Source organism: Ranitomeya imitator, chromosome 10 (genome assembly GCF_032444005.1).
Source record: "Ranitomeya imitator isolate aRanImi1 chromosome 10, aRanImi1.pri, whole genome shotgun sequence".
Classification (NCBI taxonomy): Eukaryota; Metazoa; Chordata; class Amphibia; order Anura; family Dendrobatidae; genus Ranitomeya; species Ranitomeya imitator.
The window spans coordinates 134,746,131-134,761,434 of record NC_091291.1 but is presented as its reverse complement, the minus strand read 5'-3'; the positions used below and the strand labels follow the sequence as shown (position 1 = coordinate 134,761,434).

At 39.9% G+C, this 15,304-nt stretch overlaps 1 protein-coding gene across 1 annotated transcript; it reads right to left on the bottom strand.

Moving 5' to 3' along the window:
* Positions 1-917: 917 nt before the first annotated feature.
* LOC138651094 (zona pellucida-like domain-containing protein 1) lies at positions 918-12,756 on the bottom strand. Its single transcript, XM_069741080.1, has 11 exons — positions 12,718-12,756; positions 11,586-11,682; positions 11,278-11,504; positions 10,140-10,327; positions 9,369-9,441; positions 9,134-9,231; positions 6,632-6,718; positions 6,371-6,530; positions 5,100-5,184; positions 3,104-3,139; positions 918-1,171 (listed from the first exon to the last, which is right to left on the bottom strand). The coding sequence occupies exons 2-11, from the start codon at positions 11,671-11,673 to the stop codon at positions 1,098-1,100; spliced, it is 1,116 nt and encodes a 371-aa protein (XP_069597181.1). The 5' UTR covers positions 11,674-11,682; positions 12,718-12,756; the 3' UTR covers positions 918-1,097.
* Positions 12,757-15,304: the final 2,548 nt, after the last annotated feature.

Here is a 15,304-nt window from a genome sequence, read left to right as displayed (position 1 = left end):
AGTTGTTAAAATCAGTGACCTGTCAGAAGCCATACTGATGGATAGCTAATCAGAGCACCACATGAAGACCCCCCACAGCCCAACCCTGAAGCACGAGCAAATCATTAACTAAAAACTGAGAATAAAGATTAAACAACAACCACAAGATGCATTTAATCAAACAAGGTATCATTTTAATCAGTATAACGGTGCCAACCTAACAGTGTGTGTAGGTTACTCAGCACAATCCTGCTGAGAGGTTCCCTTTAATGATGTATTTTTGACAGTGGAAAAGTAAGAGTTAATGGTTGGGACTAGCCCAGAGTAGGAAGGGCAAGCTGAAGGGATAGAGGTTTTTTCCTGTTAGGAGGTTGGAAAGGGCCCAGTGTGCATAGAAAGAAGACCTAAGGTCTATTGTGATCAGTGCCGCATGACAAGGGTGTCCAAACTGTAAAAGGAGACCAAGCTGAGAGATAGCGAGATCCTAGCGGAAAGAGCAAAATAAGTGACCAAAAGAACAGAGTGACAATTGGAGACGGGTTCATGGTCAGGATGCCTAGCAGAGCAGCCTAGAGTTTATAACTCGCAAAGGTTGCGGATCTAGATAGGACAGAGTAAGTAAGACAAAGAGGGAAATTATCTGAAATACAGAGGTGACCACACTTGGCCATCTCTGGCACACACAAATAATGAAAGGAGTGATTCTGCAAATGCACATTTCAAACCCTCGTTCTTGGACTCGTTGGGGTTCCCTGCATTCGGACACCCACTGATCCACCATTTATTACCACCTGTCCTATGCACAGGTGATTATTTTATATGTTGGGAATAACGCTTTACAATATAACAGTTTGACAATTTTGATGTATTTGTTGGTCACATTGTGCATCATTCAATTCATTATTCTTACACGTGGGAAGAACGAAGCAGACCCGATATTCAGCCATGTTTAATCTGTGCTTTATTACACAGGAATCATACAGTTTACAATATTTTTTTACAATTTTTACAATCAGCGGTCTATCATTGTACGCAATCCTTGTAATTTATGTATCATCATTATACGCTTTGTGCACTCTTAGTCATTTATTTACGGCAACATTAAAGACATTTTAGAGTCAAGCTCTTATGACGGCAGCGACGATGAGACCAACAGCAAGTCCTGCATGGTTTCCGGTCAGAAGATTTGTCCCTGTAAATCAACAAAAACAGGCAAATTAATATGATGTAAAATAATCAGGAAAAAATAGTTACAAATTATTGGCGAGTTTTTCTTTTTTTTTTTGCCCAGAACCAGCGCCACCCGTCAGCAGGCTGTGCCTGGTATTACAGGTTATCGCTACTCAAGTGAAGGGGGCTGGGCTGTAATAACGGGACAAAGCTGATGGCAATAATCATGTTGTTTCTTCAACCAGCAATGTTATGCGTATCAAGGAAATTGTCCAGCCCTTGTATAAAAGCTGCTTTAGGGTCCTTTTATATGTAGGAAAATACAGGTCCTTCTCAAAAAATTAGCATATAGTGTTAAATTTCATTATTTACCATAATGTAATGATTACAATTAAACTTTCATATATTATAGATTCATTATCCACCAACTGAAATTTGTCAGGTCTTTTATTGTTTTAATACTGATGATTTTGGCATACAACTCCTGATAACCCAAAAAACCTGTCTCAATAAATTAGCATATCAAGAAAAGGTTCTCTAAACGACCTATTACCCTAATCTTCTGAATCAACTAATTAACTCTAAACACATGCAAAAGATACCTGAGGCTTTTATAAACTCCCTGCCTGGTTCATTACTCAAAACCCCCATCATGGGTAAGACTAGCGACCTGACAGATGTCAAGAAGGCCATCATTGACACCCTCAAGCAAGAGGGTAAGACCCAGAAAGAAATTTCTCAACAAATAGGCTGTTCCCAGAGTGCTATATCAAGGCACCTCAATGGTAAGTCTGTTGGAAGGAAACAATGTGGCAGAAATCGCTGTACAACGAGAAGAGGAGACCGGACCCTGAGGAAGATTGTGGAGAACGACCGATTCCAGACCTTGGGGAACCTGAGGAAGCAGTGGACTGAGTCTGGTGTGGAAACATCCAGAGCCACCGTGCACAGGCGTGTGCAGGAAATGGGCTACAGGTGCCGCATTCCCCAGGTAAAGCCACTTTTGAACCATAAACAGCGGCAGAGGCGCCTGACCTGGGCTACAGAGAAGCAGCACTGGACTGTTGCTAAGTGGTCCCAAGTACTTTTTTCTGATGAAAGCAAATTTTGCATGTCCTTCGGAAATCAAGGTGCCAGAGTCTGGAGGAAGACTGGGGAGAAGGAAATGCCAAAATGCCTGAAGTCCAGTGTCAAGTACCCACAGTCAGTGATGGTGTGGGGTGCCATGTCAGCTGCTGGTGTTGGTCCACTGTGTTTCATCAAGGGCAGGGTCAATGCAGCTAGCTATCAGGAGATTTTGGAGCACTTCATGCTTCCATCGGCTGAAATGCTTTATGGAGATGAAGATTTCATTTTTCAGCACGACTTGGCACCTGCTCACAGTGCCAAAACCACTGGTAAATGGTTTACTGACCATGGTATTACTGTGCTCAATTGGCCTGCCAACTCTCCTGACCTGAACCCCATAGAGAATCTGTGGGATATTGTGAAGAGAAAGTTGAGAGACGCAAGACCCAACACTCTGGATGAGCTTAAGGCCGCTATTGAAGCATCCTGGGCCTCCAGAACATCTCAGCAGTGTCACAGGCTGATTGCCTCCATGCCACGCCGCATTGAAGCAGTCATTTCTGCCAAAGGATTCCCGACCAAGTATTGAGTGCATAACTGAACATTATTATTTGTTGGTTTTTTTGTTTGTTATTAAAAAACACTTTTATTTGATTGGATGGGTGAAATATACTAATTTATTGAGACAGGTTTTTTGGGTTATCAGGAGTTGTATGCCAAAATCATCAGTATTAAAACAATAAAAGACCTGACAAATTTCAGTTGGTGGATAATGAATCTATAATATATGAAAGTTTAATTGTAATCATTACATTATGGTAAATAATGAAATTTAACACTATATGCTAATTTTTTGAGAAGGACCTGTACATAGAGGAACACATACCACCACTGTTAAATCCAGACCATTCACCCGTTTCCCCTGCAAAACAGATAAAAGACAATATCATGCCGAGTTTTATTTTATTACGCAGATGCTTTGTTGTATCTTAGTAGCCAATTAGAAATTAACATTTCCTATGAATAACTAGGGGGAAAAAAAATGGGATATTTTTTTCTGTATAGTTTCTTTCAGGAAACCAATCCAGTACAGCTAGGGATGCCACGAATTACAAATGGTCATGATTAAGGTTAAAAGTACATAAATACTAGGCACAGTGGGCAATTTTCAAGGGTGGAGTGAAAGAAAAACTCCTTTAATAAAACAAAAGTAAATCAAAAAAGCCAATCACAAGTGCCATTTAGAGTGCCTTCTATTCCAGGGAATTTTAGCCACCTCTTCCCTGAAATTGGCATTGAGCAGATGCAGCAGAAACTATCAGAAAAATTACCAAAAGTGTTCAAGTAACCTTAGAAATGATGAAAATTGAGATGAGAAGTATTGGTAACTGATAAGGGCAGAAGTTCCAGTCGTTCTCAAACCATGGTGCCCAAGTTCTTCTATGAAAAAGCGTGAACACACACCTTTTTTTTTTACTATGTCATCTGTTTTACATTTCTTTAGGGTTTTTGTATATAGGGACACAGTAAAAAGTTACTTTTTTTTACTATGGGAGTCAATGTGCCAATGTATGATCCTCTATGCACATGCAGTGGCCTGCGAAGGAGACTTCAGTCCGAAATAAATGTCGGGGAACACTCCTAATGTAAAATTCTGATGGAAGCAAAAACAATTAAATTTAGTGGATGAAAGATACACGGTTGGTGGAGAAACCTGGGTTTTTCGGATTATGTTACGCGTCTGGACCAGGACACGAATAGATGACATGTCATATCTTTTCAGCAGGGAACAGTGGGAAGAATCCACGCAAAAAGCTTCCGACTGGTAATTATTTATATAAAAAAGATCCTAGTTTTCTGCTGTTCTGTTTGGCTTTAGTTTTACCTCATTTATTGTACTGAAAATGAAGATACAGAACAGAATTCTTACCAAACGGGGGGCACTGGACCCTGAACTTGTGACTCATGCAAAAAAAAAGTTTATGAATAATGTCATATGATGTTCTATTACGCCGATGCCAACCGCCAAGAGGATTCATCAGTAGCTTTTTGGTCTCCAAACTGCCATCACTAGCTGATGGTGCCCCTCATGTGAATGGTATCTGTACACTATGAACATCCATCAGATGCAAGACCGGGATATGGCCAACTGGTGGAGGTGCCGGATGTCTGATGTCATCCCTCCGATGACTTATCCTAAGGATCTTAAGACTACCATACACATTAGACTGTTGTCAGCCAAACCCGCTAATATCCACAAGATCGTCCGACAGTCTAGGGTGTATAGAGGTCCCCGACAAGATTGTGGGGAGAGATAAGGATCCAGTATTTCCAATTTAGGACTGACTTTGCTTTTGTCCTTCGAGAGATAGTCCGCTGCGGCAGGAGTCTAGCAGAAGGTCTGTTTAGAGAACACAGGAGCGCTCCTGTGTATGGGACAGTTGGGCAAATTAGCTACTACCCAAACATCACTTGGCCGACAACTATCTGTATTGTATTTGGGGCTTTAGTCCTGGACAGTCCCTTTAATTACTGTGCATGCTGTATGTTAATAACCTCCTTGCAGTGAATGGGAGAGAGGACTGTTGCACCCTAATTCTGCCCAATTAATTTGATTGACATCCCAGAGGACAGTATGTCATTACAAGCCCTTGTCTTCAGCTACGTTAACCATGTCAGATTTCTTTCCCGATCATCTCCACCTGCTTTACTACAAAAACATTATTGTTATACATACAGGGGAGATAAAGTTCTCCCTAAGCAAAATCCAGAATCTGCTATGGCACCTTTAGAAAGCAAGGGAGCGGCACTGTCAGCTAAACGTTGTGGTTTGGAGTCCTAAAAGTGATGGGTCCCCTTTAATCTCAGTTGCAGACATGTACCTGTTACATAGAGGGGTCCGGATGAAACCATCACCTGCTCTTTATTAGCATTAGCTTCTCTCCTTTTTCGTGAGCCGCTGCATTTCTAGACAGGAAATATGGATGTTGGTAAAACATTTCTATCAGCATTTTCCCATTTTGTAAAATACTGCTATACCTAAAATGCAAAACTATATACACAGGCTATAAGAATCGCTGTTCTATATTGTTCTAAAACTGGACATTTTTTATATTTTCCGCTTATATTTTGTATGTGGGGAAACCTAGTGAACATGTGTATACTTTTTCATTTACAGGGGCCTTGGTGTATGCCGGTAATTCTGGTGAAAAACACTAAAAATGCACCTGACTTGACTGCTTATAGATATGAGTAAAACAACACTTAATGGGTATACACAAATTAAATCATAGAAATATAAGCATGTATATATATATTTCAATAACAGTGATAGCCAGAAAGTGTTTGTGACAAAGAGTGATAACCACTCAAGAAGAAGAGCAGAAATAACCCCAGAAAAATGGACTTATACATAAATATCAGACAAAGTATATTGAATATAAAACACGCGTCGGGGTGTTTGCGTTGTCTGTGACTCTCCCGGAACCGGACCTTAAAGATATATTGCCCCAGAATTGCCCTTATATATTTGTGGGATTTTTTTGTTTGCATTACTGCACCCTCACAATCCAATATGGATCCACATTAATGGTGAAGTTTTTGTTTCACTTTCTTGCCATTCACTGTGAGTTAAGTCCCATCTATCAAGTTTTATTCCTAATGATAACTATGCGCTTTTTGCACTATATATTACGTTGAGATTTGTTATTTAAATGAGTTTGACAACTACAAACATTTTTTAGGATTTTTTATGATTTCATGAATCCATAAAATTTCTTAAGCATCATATTTTTATTTGGGGGGGGCTCTTATATCATTATATATTTGTCAGCAATACAGATATAAATTATATTATCCTTTGGTCCGATTTCTATTTTAGGATTTCTTAAAACCTTTATATAATTGATATACATTTTTGCTGGAGAAATTGTCCAGACGCGTGCACATTTTTCTTTTTAATTAGTATTACCGTTTGCCAATGTGTATTTAATAAAGGCAATTTTATATTCAATATACTTTGTCTGATATTTATATATAAGTCCATTTTTCTAGGGTTGTTTCTCCTTATAGATATGAGCAACATATGTGGATAATGTAGACCTGAGATTTATGTCCCTATTACATAAGTATGATCCAATAGAAGATCCCTTACAGCACATTGATCAGCCAGACAGAGGCGGGTGAAGCAGTGCAGATATATTGACGACGTTTTCTGGCCACTGTGCTGCAGAAATCGGAATGCCTCAAAACTGAATTTTGCAGTCGTGGCTTGCCCATTTTGAATAATGGTCGTCTTGTTTTGTTTGTTACAGCTGTAATGAATCAAGATGAAATACATAGATTAGGTAATGTCTCCAGTACAATAGAAACTACAGTCTACTTAGTTTAACTCTGGAAACAGGCATTACATTACCCTGTGAAGAAAGAGTAGCTATCATTTCCCACAGTTGTGATAATAGGACCAGGTGTGGCGAAACATTCATCCAGATTAACATAGTAGCTAGAAATAAAACAAAAATAAAAAAGGATTTGTAGAGTAATTGTGCAAAATTGTCATACAGTTAATATCAAATACAGGGAATCAGCAGAAGATTTTCTAACCTGATTTTGTTTAGACAAATTCTCAAAAAGTTTAAAAAATTAGCACAATTTTATTTACAACATTTATGCCCAACATATATAATATCTTTGCAAATACAGTGAAACGCTATGCAGATACCGATCTATGATGATTAGCCTCTGTTCACTTCTCCGGATGCACACTTTGGTTTCCGTTTTACATACCTTTTTGTTTTATTTGTAACGGATCTGTTTTTACTAGAGGAGTCTCTGCACCTTTCTAGTGTTCCAGGTATAGTTAGAAAGCCAGGTAGTAGTTGGTTAAATTCTAGCACTATGTCCTGATTCGATACACTTGGCTAGCTTTGACTAAGAACCAAGGCATGTGCTCACCTGGTAGATCTCAGTCTGCTGGCGATGTTGAGCATAGTCGAGTGTGTTGAAGCTGGTGAGTGACCAGCCAAAATGTGAGCTGTAGCTGGGAGAGAGACAAGCTTAGGTCTCTCTCTGAATGCAGACTGCTCAGGTCAGCTAGGAAAGCTGAGCAGTCTGTGTGTTGGAGCTGCAGAGTAACTTATGGCAGCTGCAGTCTGTTTAGTGTGTGCTGTGTATGGAGTTGAACACTTCTGTTTGGGGCTGGAAACTGCTGGTGCTCAGGTTGAAGGTGATACCGAGGCTGGTAAGACACTACCTCTTCTGTGTGTAAAGTTTGCTCCTGGAGAAAGGACTGTAATCTGTTTGGGTTAGCCCACAGTGATATATGTGATATGTGCCTGATGAATGATCTGTTTATTTGCTGTAATACCTTTGTGCCCAGATGAGGTTGTTCTGTTTGAATCCCTTGGAGTTTTATGAAAGTAATAAAACTGCATGTTTGGACAAAATCGTATTGCCCATGTGAACGCTAACTAATGCCTACCTGAGAGCATGCACAGTGCTAAAATAATTGATCCGTTAATGGATGACTTTACAGATGACCTTCCATTAAGATTAATTTCCCCAAAACACAAATGTTTCACTGTTGAAAAAAAATGGATCCAGTTGCTAACTGTTTTTGGTTGGATTTTAGCTGGATTGCAGTCAAGACCTCTTAGGACTTTTCGATCCTCATTCAAATGAATGGGTCCTATACTGAATCATTATATTTCTGTTTGTCAAAAGATGGAGATAACTACTACACATGTGAACACAGCCTTGGGCAGTAGAAGCCATAGTGTTGTGCCAGGTCCAAAACACTACGATTTCACGGTCAGTGGAAACCATCTACTTATCGTAGATTTAGTCACGGTTTTAGTTTTGAGAACTGCTCCATGTACCCAATCAAGGTTTGGCTGCCTCTGCTAGATCTTGTTGGACAAACTGCTTCCTAGGGATAAACTGGCTAATAACCAGTCTTTTCCATAGGGTTGTCAGGAGGTGCGTTCTTTGCAACCAGTTGGTCAGAGGATACGGAAGTTGTAAGCCCTGGTCGAGTCACTTACCTTGAAGAGGCAAGATGGCTTGGCAGGCTTAACATAAAATTCACCTTCTACCAGTAGAGTTAAGGCCCATTTAGACTGCCCAACCATGGCTGTTAAACGATGGCCAATTGGATACATACAAGTTGATCGGCGGTAACTTAATAGACCTTAATAGACTGGCCGACAGCACACAGAATATTATACAGGCAGCACATGTCCTGTTTACACGGGTAATGTGCTGCCAAGAATGATGACTTTTTAGTCCTCATTTTCTTGTCTGATTTTTTTCACATACGAGAAAATCTGACCAATTATTCTGATCAGAGTGTTATTTGAGTCTTCTCCATTCTGACAGTTTGTGTAAATCGGACTGTACTCGCATTTCATCCGAATGCAGTGCAATTTTTGTTTTACAGACCTGTTGACATTCATTGTCGATTTTGATCCGACCCTCAGATCAAAATCAGACATGGCTCCAATATTTGCCCAAGACCACTTGGTCTGTGGAAGAAAATAGGACCTGTGGATGGTCCCATAGACTATCATGGGTATGAGTGCTATCCTTGAAAAACACGGATAGCACTCGTACACAAAAATCGGACATCTGAATGAGGCCTAAGGCAAACTTAAAAATAATCTCACCTGTTGAACGAGCTTTTTTCTCGTTCGGCAGCTGATTGTTGGCTTGTTTGGACGAGCCAATATTGGACAATTGAGGATTCCTAGGAACTCTAGTTCTCGGTTATAGACTTGTCTAAATGGGCCCAACCTTTTGGAGCAGCCTATTCAACTATACCTTTGGAAACATTTTGGTGACAATATAGTTGACAATGAAACGATGTGACTAAAAAATCAACAAAGAAATTACACATTCATCAGTTGAACCCATGCTGTACCTCATAGCCGTGTTATTGCTGGCTACTTGCACGTATATTTTTTTCCTCAGTTCATAAGTGTTGCCATTTCCAGTTGCTTCTGTGGTGAAGTTTTCATCCTTTGATGAACAATGTATATGGTCTAGTTAACAATCGTACAATTATACACTGCCAAAAACACTTGGGTAAAATCTAAGAAATTATAAGAGAAAAAGACTACTGATAAGTTTTAGCGATGACTTTTGATCCCACATACCGTGAAAATCCCCATCCGGAGAGTACTGATGAAGCTACCACTGTTGTTGTTAATGGCGACCGCTCCAAAGGAACTATGGGAAATGATTAGATATAATTGAAAGGTTTAATAGGAAAAAAACGTAAAGCTGGTTATACACAGTAGATACCCGTCAGCCTAGTGTGTTCCTCATACGGAAGCCCTAGATTCCACTTTCATTGCAACATGCCAACAAAAGTACTCCACAAACACTGTACGATACCCCCACAGTGAATTCCTTCACAGTACCCTCCACATGCACAGTATGATGACCCTACTGTACCCCACCTCAACTACCCCTGCAAAGTTGTCATAGTCCTCCATATGGTATAATGCACCTCCATAGTCATCCATAGAATATAATGCACTCCTCATAGTTCTCCATAGAGTATAATGCACTCCCTATAGTATAATGCTCTCCCCATAGTCCTCCATATAGTAGAATGCACTGCTCAAACTCTTCCATACAGTATAATGTATCCCCATAGTCATCCATAGAGTATAATGCACCCCCCATAGTTCTCCATATAGTATAATGCACTCCCCATAGTTCTCCATAAGAGTATAATGCACTCCCCATAGTTCTCCATATAGTATAAGGCACTCTCCATAGTCCTCCATAAGAGTATAATGCACTCCCCATAGTTCTCCATATAGTATAAGGCACTCTCCATAGTCCTCAACATAGTATAATGCACTCCCCATACTCCTCGACATAAGAGCATAATAAATAAAACGTGTCCACATACTTACGTTAGCAGCTCGGTGTTGTTTAATATGTACTGCAGCGGGTAGTGGCAGGAGAAGTTGTAGTATAGATTTGTGCTGTAGGACACAAGTCCCATTTCGGCTATTGGCAATGAATCCACAAATCCCGAGATGCTGACTGCTTGGACATTTGAATAGGCACTGAATTGACCTACGCCAACCTCATTTATAATCTGTGGAGGCAAAGAGTCATATTAAAGAATTCCAATATAAAATCTATAACAACCACCTAAAGGATAACTTGCAGATCGGTGGAGCTCTGACCACTGCTGAAAAATGGGCACTGAAATGAATTTGTGCGATTTGTTCAGTACCGTTCTGTGCTTGGTTATATCCGGCAGACCTAGGGAGGATGAATGGAATGACGGTGACTGGCATTTCAGAGCCCCTTTATCAGGGTCTATGGGGATTCCCAGCAGTCAGGACCTTGCTGATCTGCACATAAATCACTTATCCTTTGAAGAGTTGATAGCCTATTATACGTTCGGCACACGTATGCACCACAGCTCTCTGGGGTGTGTTATTGTATGTCCAGTATGATGGGGTAGACCCATCTCGGACATTTCTGGCCTATCCACATGATTCCTCCGGTTATACCTCAATCACTGGGTCCTGTTGCCAGCAGAGTGGTGTCCGTACATGCTCGGCTCCCCCCTTCGTTACTATAGGGGTTCTGTAAATTATTAAGTGCATGTGCTGACTCCATTTTGGAAAGGATGCAACAACCCCTTTAAAGGGGTGTTCGTACTACATACATTAATCACAATGTCCAACATGGGAAAAAACCTTTAGAGGGGTTGTCCATTACATACAAATTTAACCTATCCATGCTGTAGGTGACACATTTGCTATTTTTTTTTTTATACATTGATTAATTTTGTTGTAGGTCCAATAATTTTGGACCCTGTAGATCCCAACATCATCTGCGTGAATGGAGCACTGGCCTCCATGCTGAGACACCACTCCTTACACTTCTATAGGACCACCTGGATGGATGTCTATCAGTCCCGTAAATTTAGTTCGGCTATATCTGAGCTCAAACTTTTAATAAATTGAACATTTTCCTGTATAGAAAAAAAAAAACAAAAAAACCTTCTAACTTCTTAATACTGTCAGTACTCACGTCAATGAAATTTCCACAAGTATTATTACTAGAGTCATCGAGATGTAGAGTGAAATTCAAGACCGGTGGATCTGTTGAGATATCCATGAGACCCTTGCACTCCGTTAAGTTATGTTTTCCATTCAAGGCAAGCTCATTGGGAAGAAAATTGGCAAAATAAACCGGGCAGATGTTTATGGACAGGTGAATATCTGAGGATCCGCACGTAACAGATATATCACTGTTTTCTACAACAACAAAAAAAACATAAAAGCTGCTCACATAACATCCAACTCAGATTAGCAGCCGATTCAAAGGGTTCATCTTACCCGGTAGACGGTCATACGCTGGGGAACATGTCTGACAATTATGGGGCTCCAAGTAGGAGAATATGAGCAGGACTATGCCGAGATACATCTTCAAAATCTGCAAATACCAAAATATACCCATGAGAATACATTTATACTTATGTCGTCGCCATGCCAAAAAAGTTACATACAATATGGATGGATTGCTCGTGAATACGATACGATAAAAAAAAAAAAAGTGGTGAAAAACGAGAAAATTGCAAATTTTAACAAAATAATAATCATGATAAAAATACATGCAAGTCAGGGTTAGAATACTTTACACAATTTGTATGCTAAAAATTGGTGTTTGTAGTCCAGTTTGGTGTACAAGACAAAAGGAAATGGTTAAGTTGGTGTATATCACGCAGCGGTGGAATTTTATGCCAAAAAATGCTCCAATATTATGATTCATTCATAAGTCACAGATTTGGGCTGTTTTTATTAAGTATTAGCAAAGACGAGAAAATATTATGATAGAATCATTCATAAATCACAGATTTGAGCTGTTTTTTTTTATTAGCAAAGACGAGAGGAGGGGAAAAAATAAAAGAGGATGTGAGCCCAATGGATTGCAAACCTTTACGAATCTGAAAATAAAATATGGCTCAATTTAAGAGTAAAGTTAGGTGATTAATATATAGAATGAAATGTAATTAGAAATAAAGTCTTAGAATTGCAGGTTGTGGAATATGGTAATAAAATAGAAATCCTTAGGAAAATATTATAGACTTAAAAATATAAAAAAATGTTGAATACACATTTCTCAAAACTTAAATGCATAAAATTCAGAATGAGATAAATAGGAAAGTTAATCAAATTTAGTATAAGGGCCTGTGCACACGTAGCAGATTTGTCGTGTTTTTGTCACTTTTCTGTGCAGATTTGTCACAAAAAAACATGGATATTCTAGTGCCAAAAGGAATGAGATTCCTGAAGTCTCAGGCACATGTTGCGTATTTGTGCATGAAAAAAAAAAAATGCATCAAAAACACGTATTTTATGCAGCTTATTTCCTACCAAGAGATGCAGAATCGCCATATCTTAATATGAAAATATAATATTATAATACAAATATAAATGTATTTTGAAGTCAACAATGAGAATTACTCACCGGGACAGGCAAGTGATTCCCCTGCTCATTCCACTGCGGCATATTCTTCTGGAATCCGCAGGTTCGGGGCTCAGAATATTTATATGACACATTAGGACAGTAGATTTTACACGAATATGTAATTGGAGATGGGAATCAGGTGTAATTTCATCTTTTCTGTATTTTTTTTTTTTCCCCAGGAGAGAGGACACCTGACCAGACAGAATCAAGTTGCGGAGACAATTCTCCTTTACAGATATCAGCTAAATCTGTAATATAAATGTGGATGGACGAACAACGCCTTGTAAATATAAAGACACAATGCTACAGGATATGTATGGTTTAACAAGTGTTTTTTTTTTGTTTGTTTGTTTGTTTTTTTACTTTGGGCCTTTCAGACAGTTTATAAGATTTAGGTGTTTTTTTTGCCATTTAAAAAAAATAAATAATCAAAATATTTTAACAGACCCTTTATTCCAGAGACCTGGAAGGAAGGGGGAGAGGACAGCAGGTGAGGGATATGGTGGTGGGGCAGTAGGAGTCATTGTAGTTTGCAGACTTAAGGTTCCGTCACATTAAGCGATGCTGCAGCGATATAGACAATGAGCCGATCGCTGCAGCATCGCGGTTTAGGTCGCTAGGAGACGTCAAACACCGGCAACAGCTGAACGATGCAGGAGCGATCCAGTGACGTACTTATCGTTCTCGCCGGTTGTTAGCTCCATGAAAAACCATTGCAGGCATCGTTGCTTTTGCTGTCAAACATGACGAATCACGCCGACCAAATAAAGTTCCAGACTTCCAGCAACGACCAGCGATGGCACAGCGGGATCCTGATCGCTGCTGCGTGTCAAACACAACGAGATCGCTATCCAGGACGCCGCAACGTCACGGATCGCTGTCGTTCTCGTTGGAAAGTTGCTCAGTGTGAAGGTACCTTTATACAAAAGAGTGTTTGTGTTGTTTTTAAAGATTTAGACGGCGAAGGAGGCTTTTGGGTAGCGAGCTCCACAGTATGAGGGAAGCAGAGGAGAAAGACTGCGCGAGTAAAAAGAGGGAGAGAACAAGAGATTACATCAGAGATGTGTGGAAGGGGTCAGGTTAAGTCAGTATAATTCTTTGGGTTGTGGTCAGTGAAGAGATTCACATGGGTAGTTGGAGAACCACAAGAGTTAGACGGAAGACCTAAGAACAAATGTTGCAGTAGTCCAGGAGAGCGGAGATTAGGGCAAGCAGTACAATTTTGTTGAGTCAAGATTAAGGAAAGGACAGGCTTGAGAAATTACATTTGGAGTCAAAAAGGTGGAGTCTAACAGAGCATTTGCTTATTTTAGGCCACAGATGAGGTGAAGAACGTGAGGAGTCATTAAAGAGTTGATGAAAATTGAGCAAGTTGGTGGAAAGTAGACAGCTTCAGTATCTGCACCGGAGGCTGTAAACGGCCCCATCCACATGTAGTGGATTTTAAGTCTGTAGCTGATCTAGAAACTGGTGAAGAGTATACATGCCTTCATTATTGCTTAATAAACCTTGCCCTTCTGAAATATTTTTTTTTTTTTGGAATTACAATGGATGAATTTTTCCCTAAAAATCCAGTAACACAGTTGAGCTCAGGATCAAGATGCCCTACTTCTGTGGCTCCCGATTCTCCTTATGGCTTCAATGTTACAAGGAAGTTCCCCTACATGAACTATTAAATAGCACCCGAGTCATTACAGCCAAGAGCGTTGTTCTCACCTTGTGAAGTGATACAGGTGGGTGGCCATGAATACAGTCTGTATCAGGTGTCCAGAGACACGGTCATTTGTACCACTTACAGTAGATGAACATGCCAAGATATCAGGTGCAAGCATATTTTTGTAGGTTGTCATCCAACTGTTTGTGATATCAGTTATGTCAATGTACCAAGTCTAGCCGTGTTGTCCCAACATCTCAGTTGACCTACATAGGACACTTATCCTTCTATAGGACGTTAAGTCTCCAACATCATAATAAGTCTTGATGCTAGGTGTGAAGACCTAGAGCCGGTACACCCATTTAAGTGAGTAGGTCCAATTTAGTTGTGTCACCTGAGATCAGAAACTGCACCACCCTTGCCAGTGGCATACCAGCTGTGCTCCAAAGTTACAATACCAGACAGACCATGGTCCGGCATAGAGCGGTTTCTTAAAAGTGTAAGAATGAATTATCCAGGACTTCTATTTGTGGAGATCAATGCTGAATTGGAGGGGGTTCCAAAACTCCACACAGCAGGGCCTGAAGTGGCCAGGCATGAGAGATCAAGATCAGTATATGAACCTTTTGTAGGCCACCTGCTTTGGCTGTGGAAATGGGCCCAGTTACATCTTGGGCCCCTGTGCATCAGTCCCTGCCAGACATACAGCAGCTGATATAGGAGCTGCAGTACCAAGAGTGACCATTTCACGGTGGGGAGCTATGCAATTAGAAGTATAAGGGAATCTGTCACCATATACACAGATCAAGCCAGTAAGAAATAAAAGAATTACTTAATTTATTCATTTGTTAAAAATAAAAATGTCAGTGCATAGATCATGTCACAGAACAAAACATAAAAATATAAATAGTCAGTTTTCATAAAAACATTGTA

Coding starts and splice junctions, on each gene's coding strand:
- LOC138651094 (XM_069741080.1), bottom strand. CDS start 11,673: ATGTATCTCGGCATAGTCCTGCTCATATTCTCCTACTTGGAGCCCCAT. Junction 11,505..11,585: donor AGCGTATGACCGTCTACCGG/GTAAGATGAACC, acceptor TTGTTGTTGTAG/AAAACAGTGATATATCTGTT. Junction 10,328..11,277: donor CTTGTGGAAATTTCATTGAC/GTGAGTACTGAC, acceptor TTGCCTCCACAG/ATTATAAATGAGGTTGGCGT.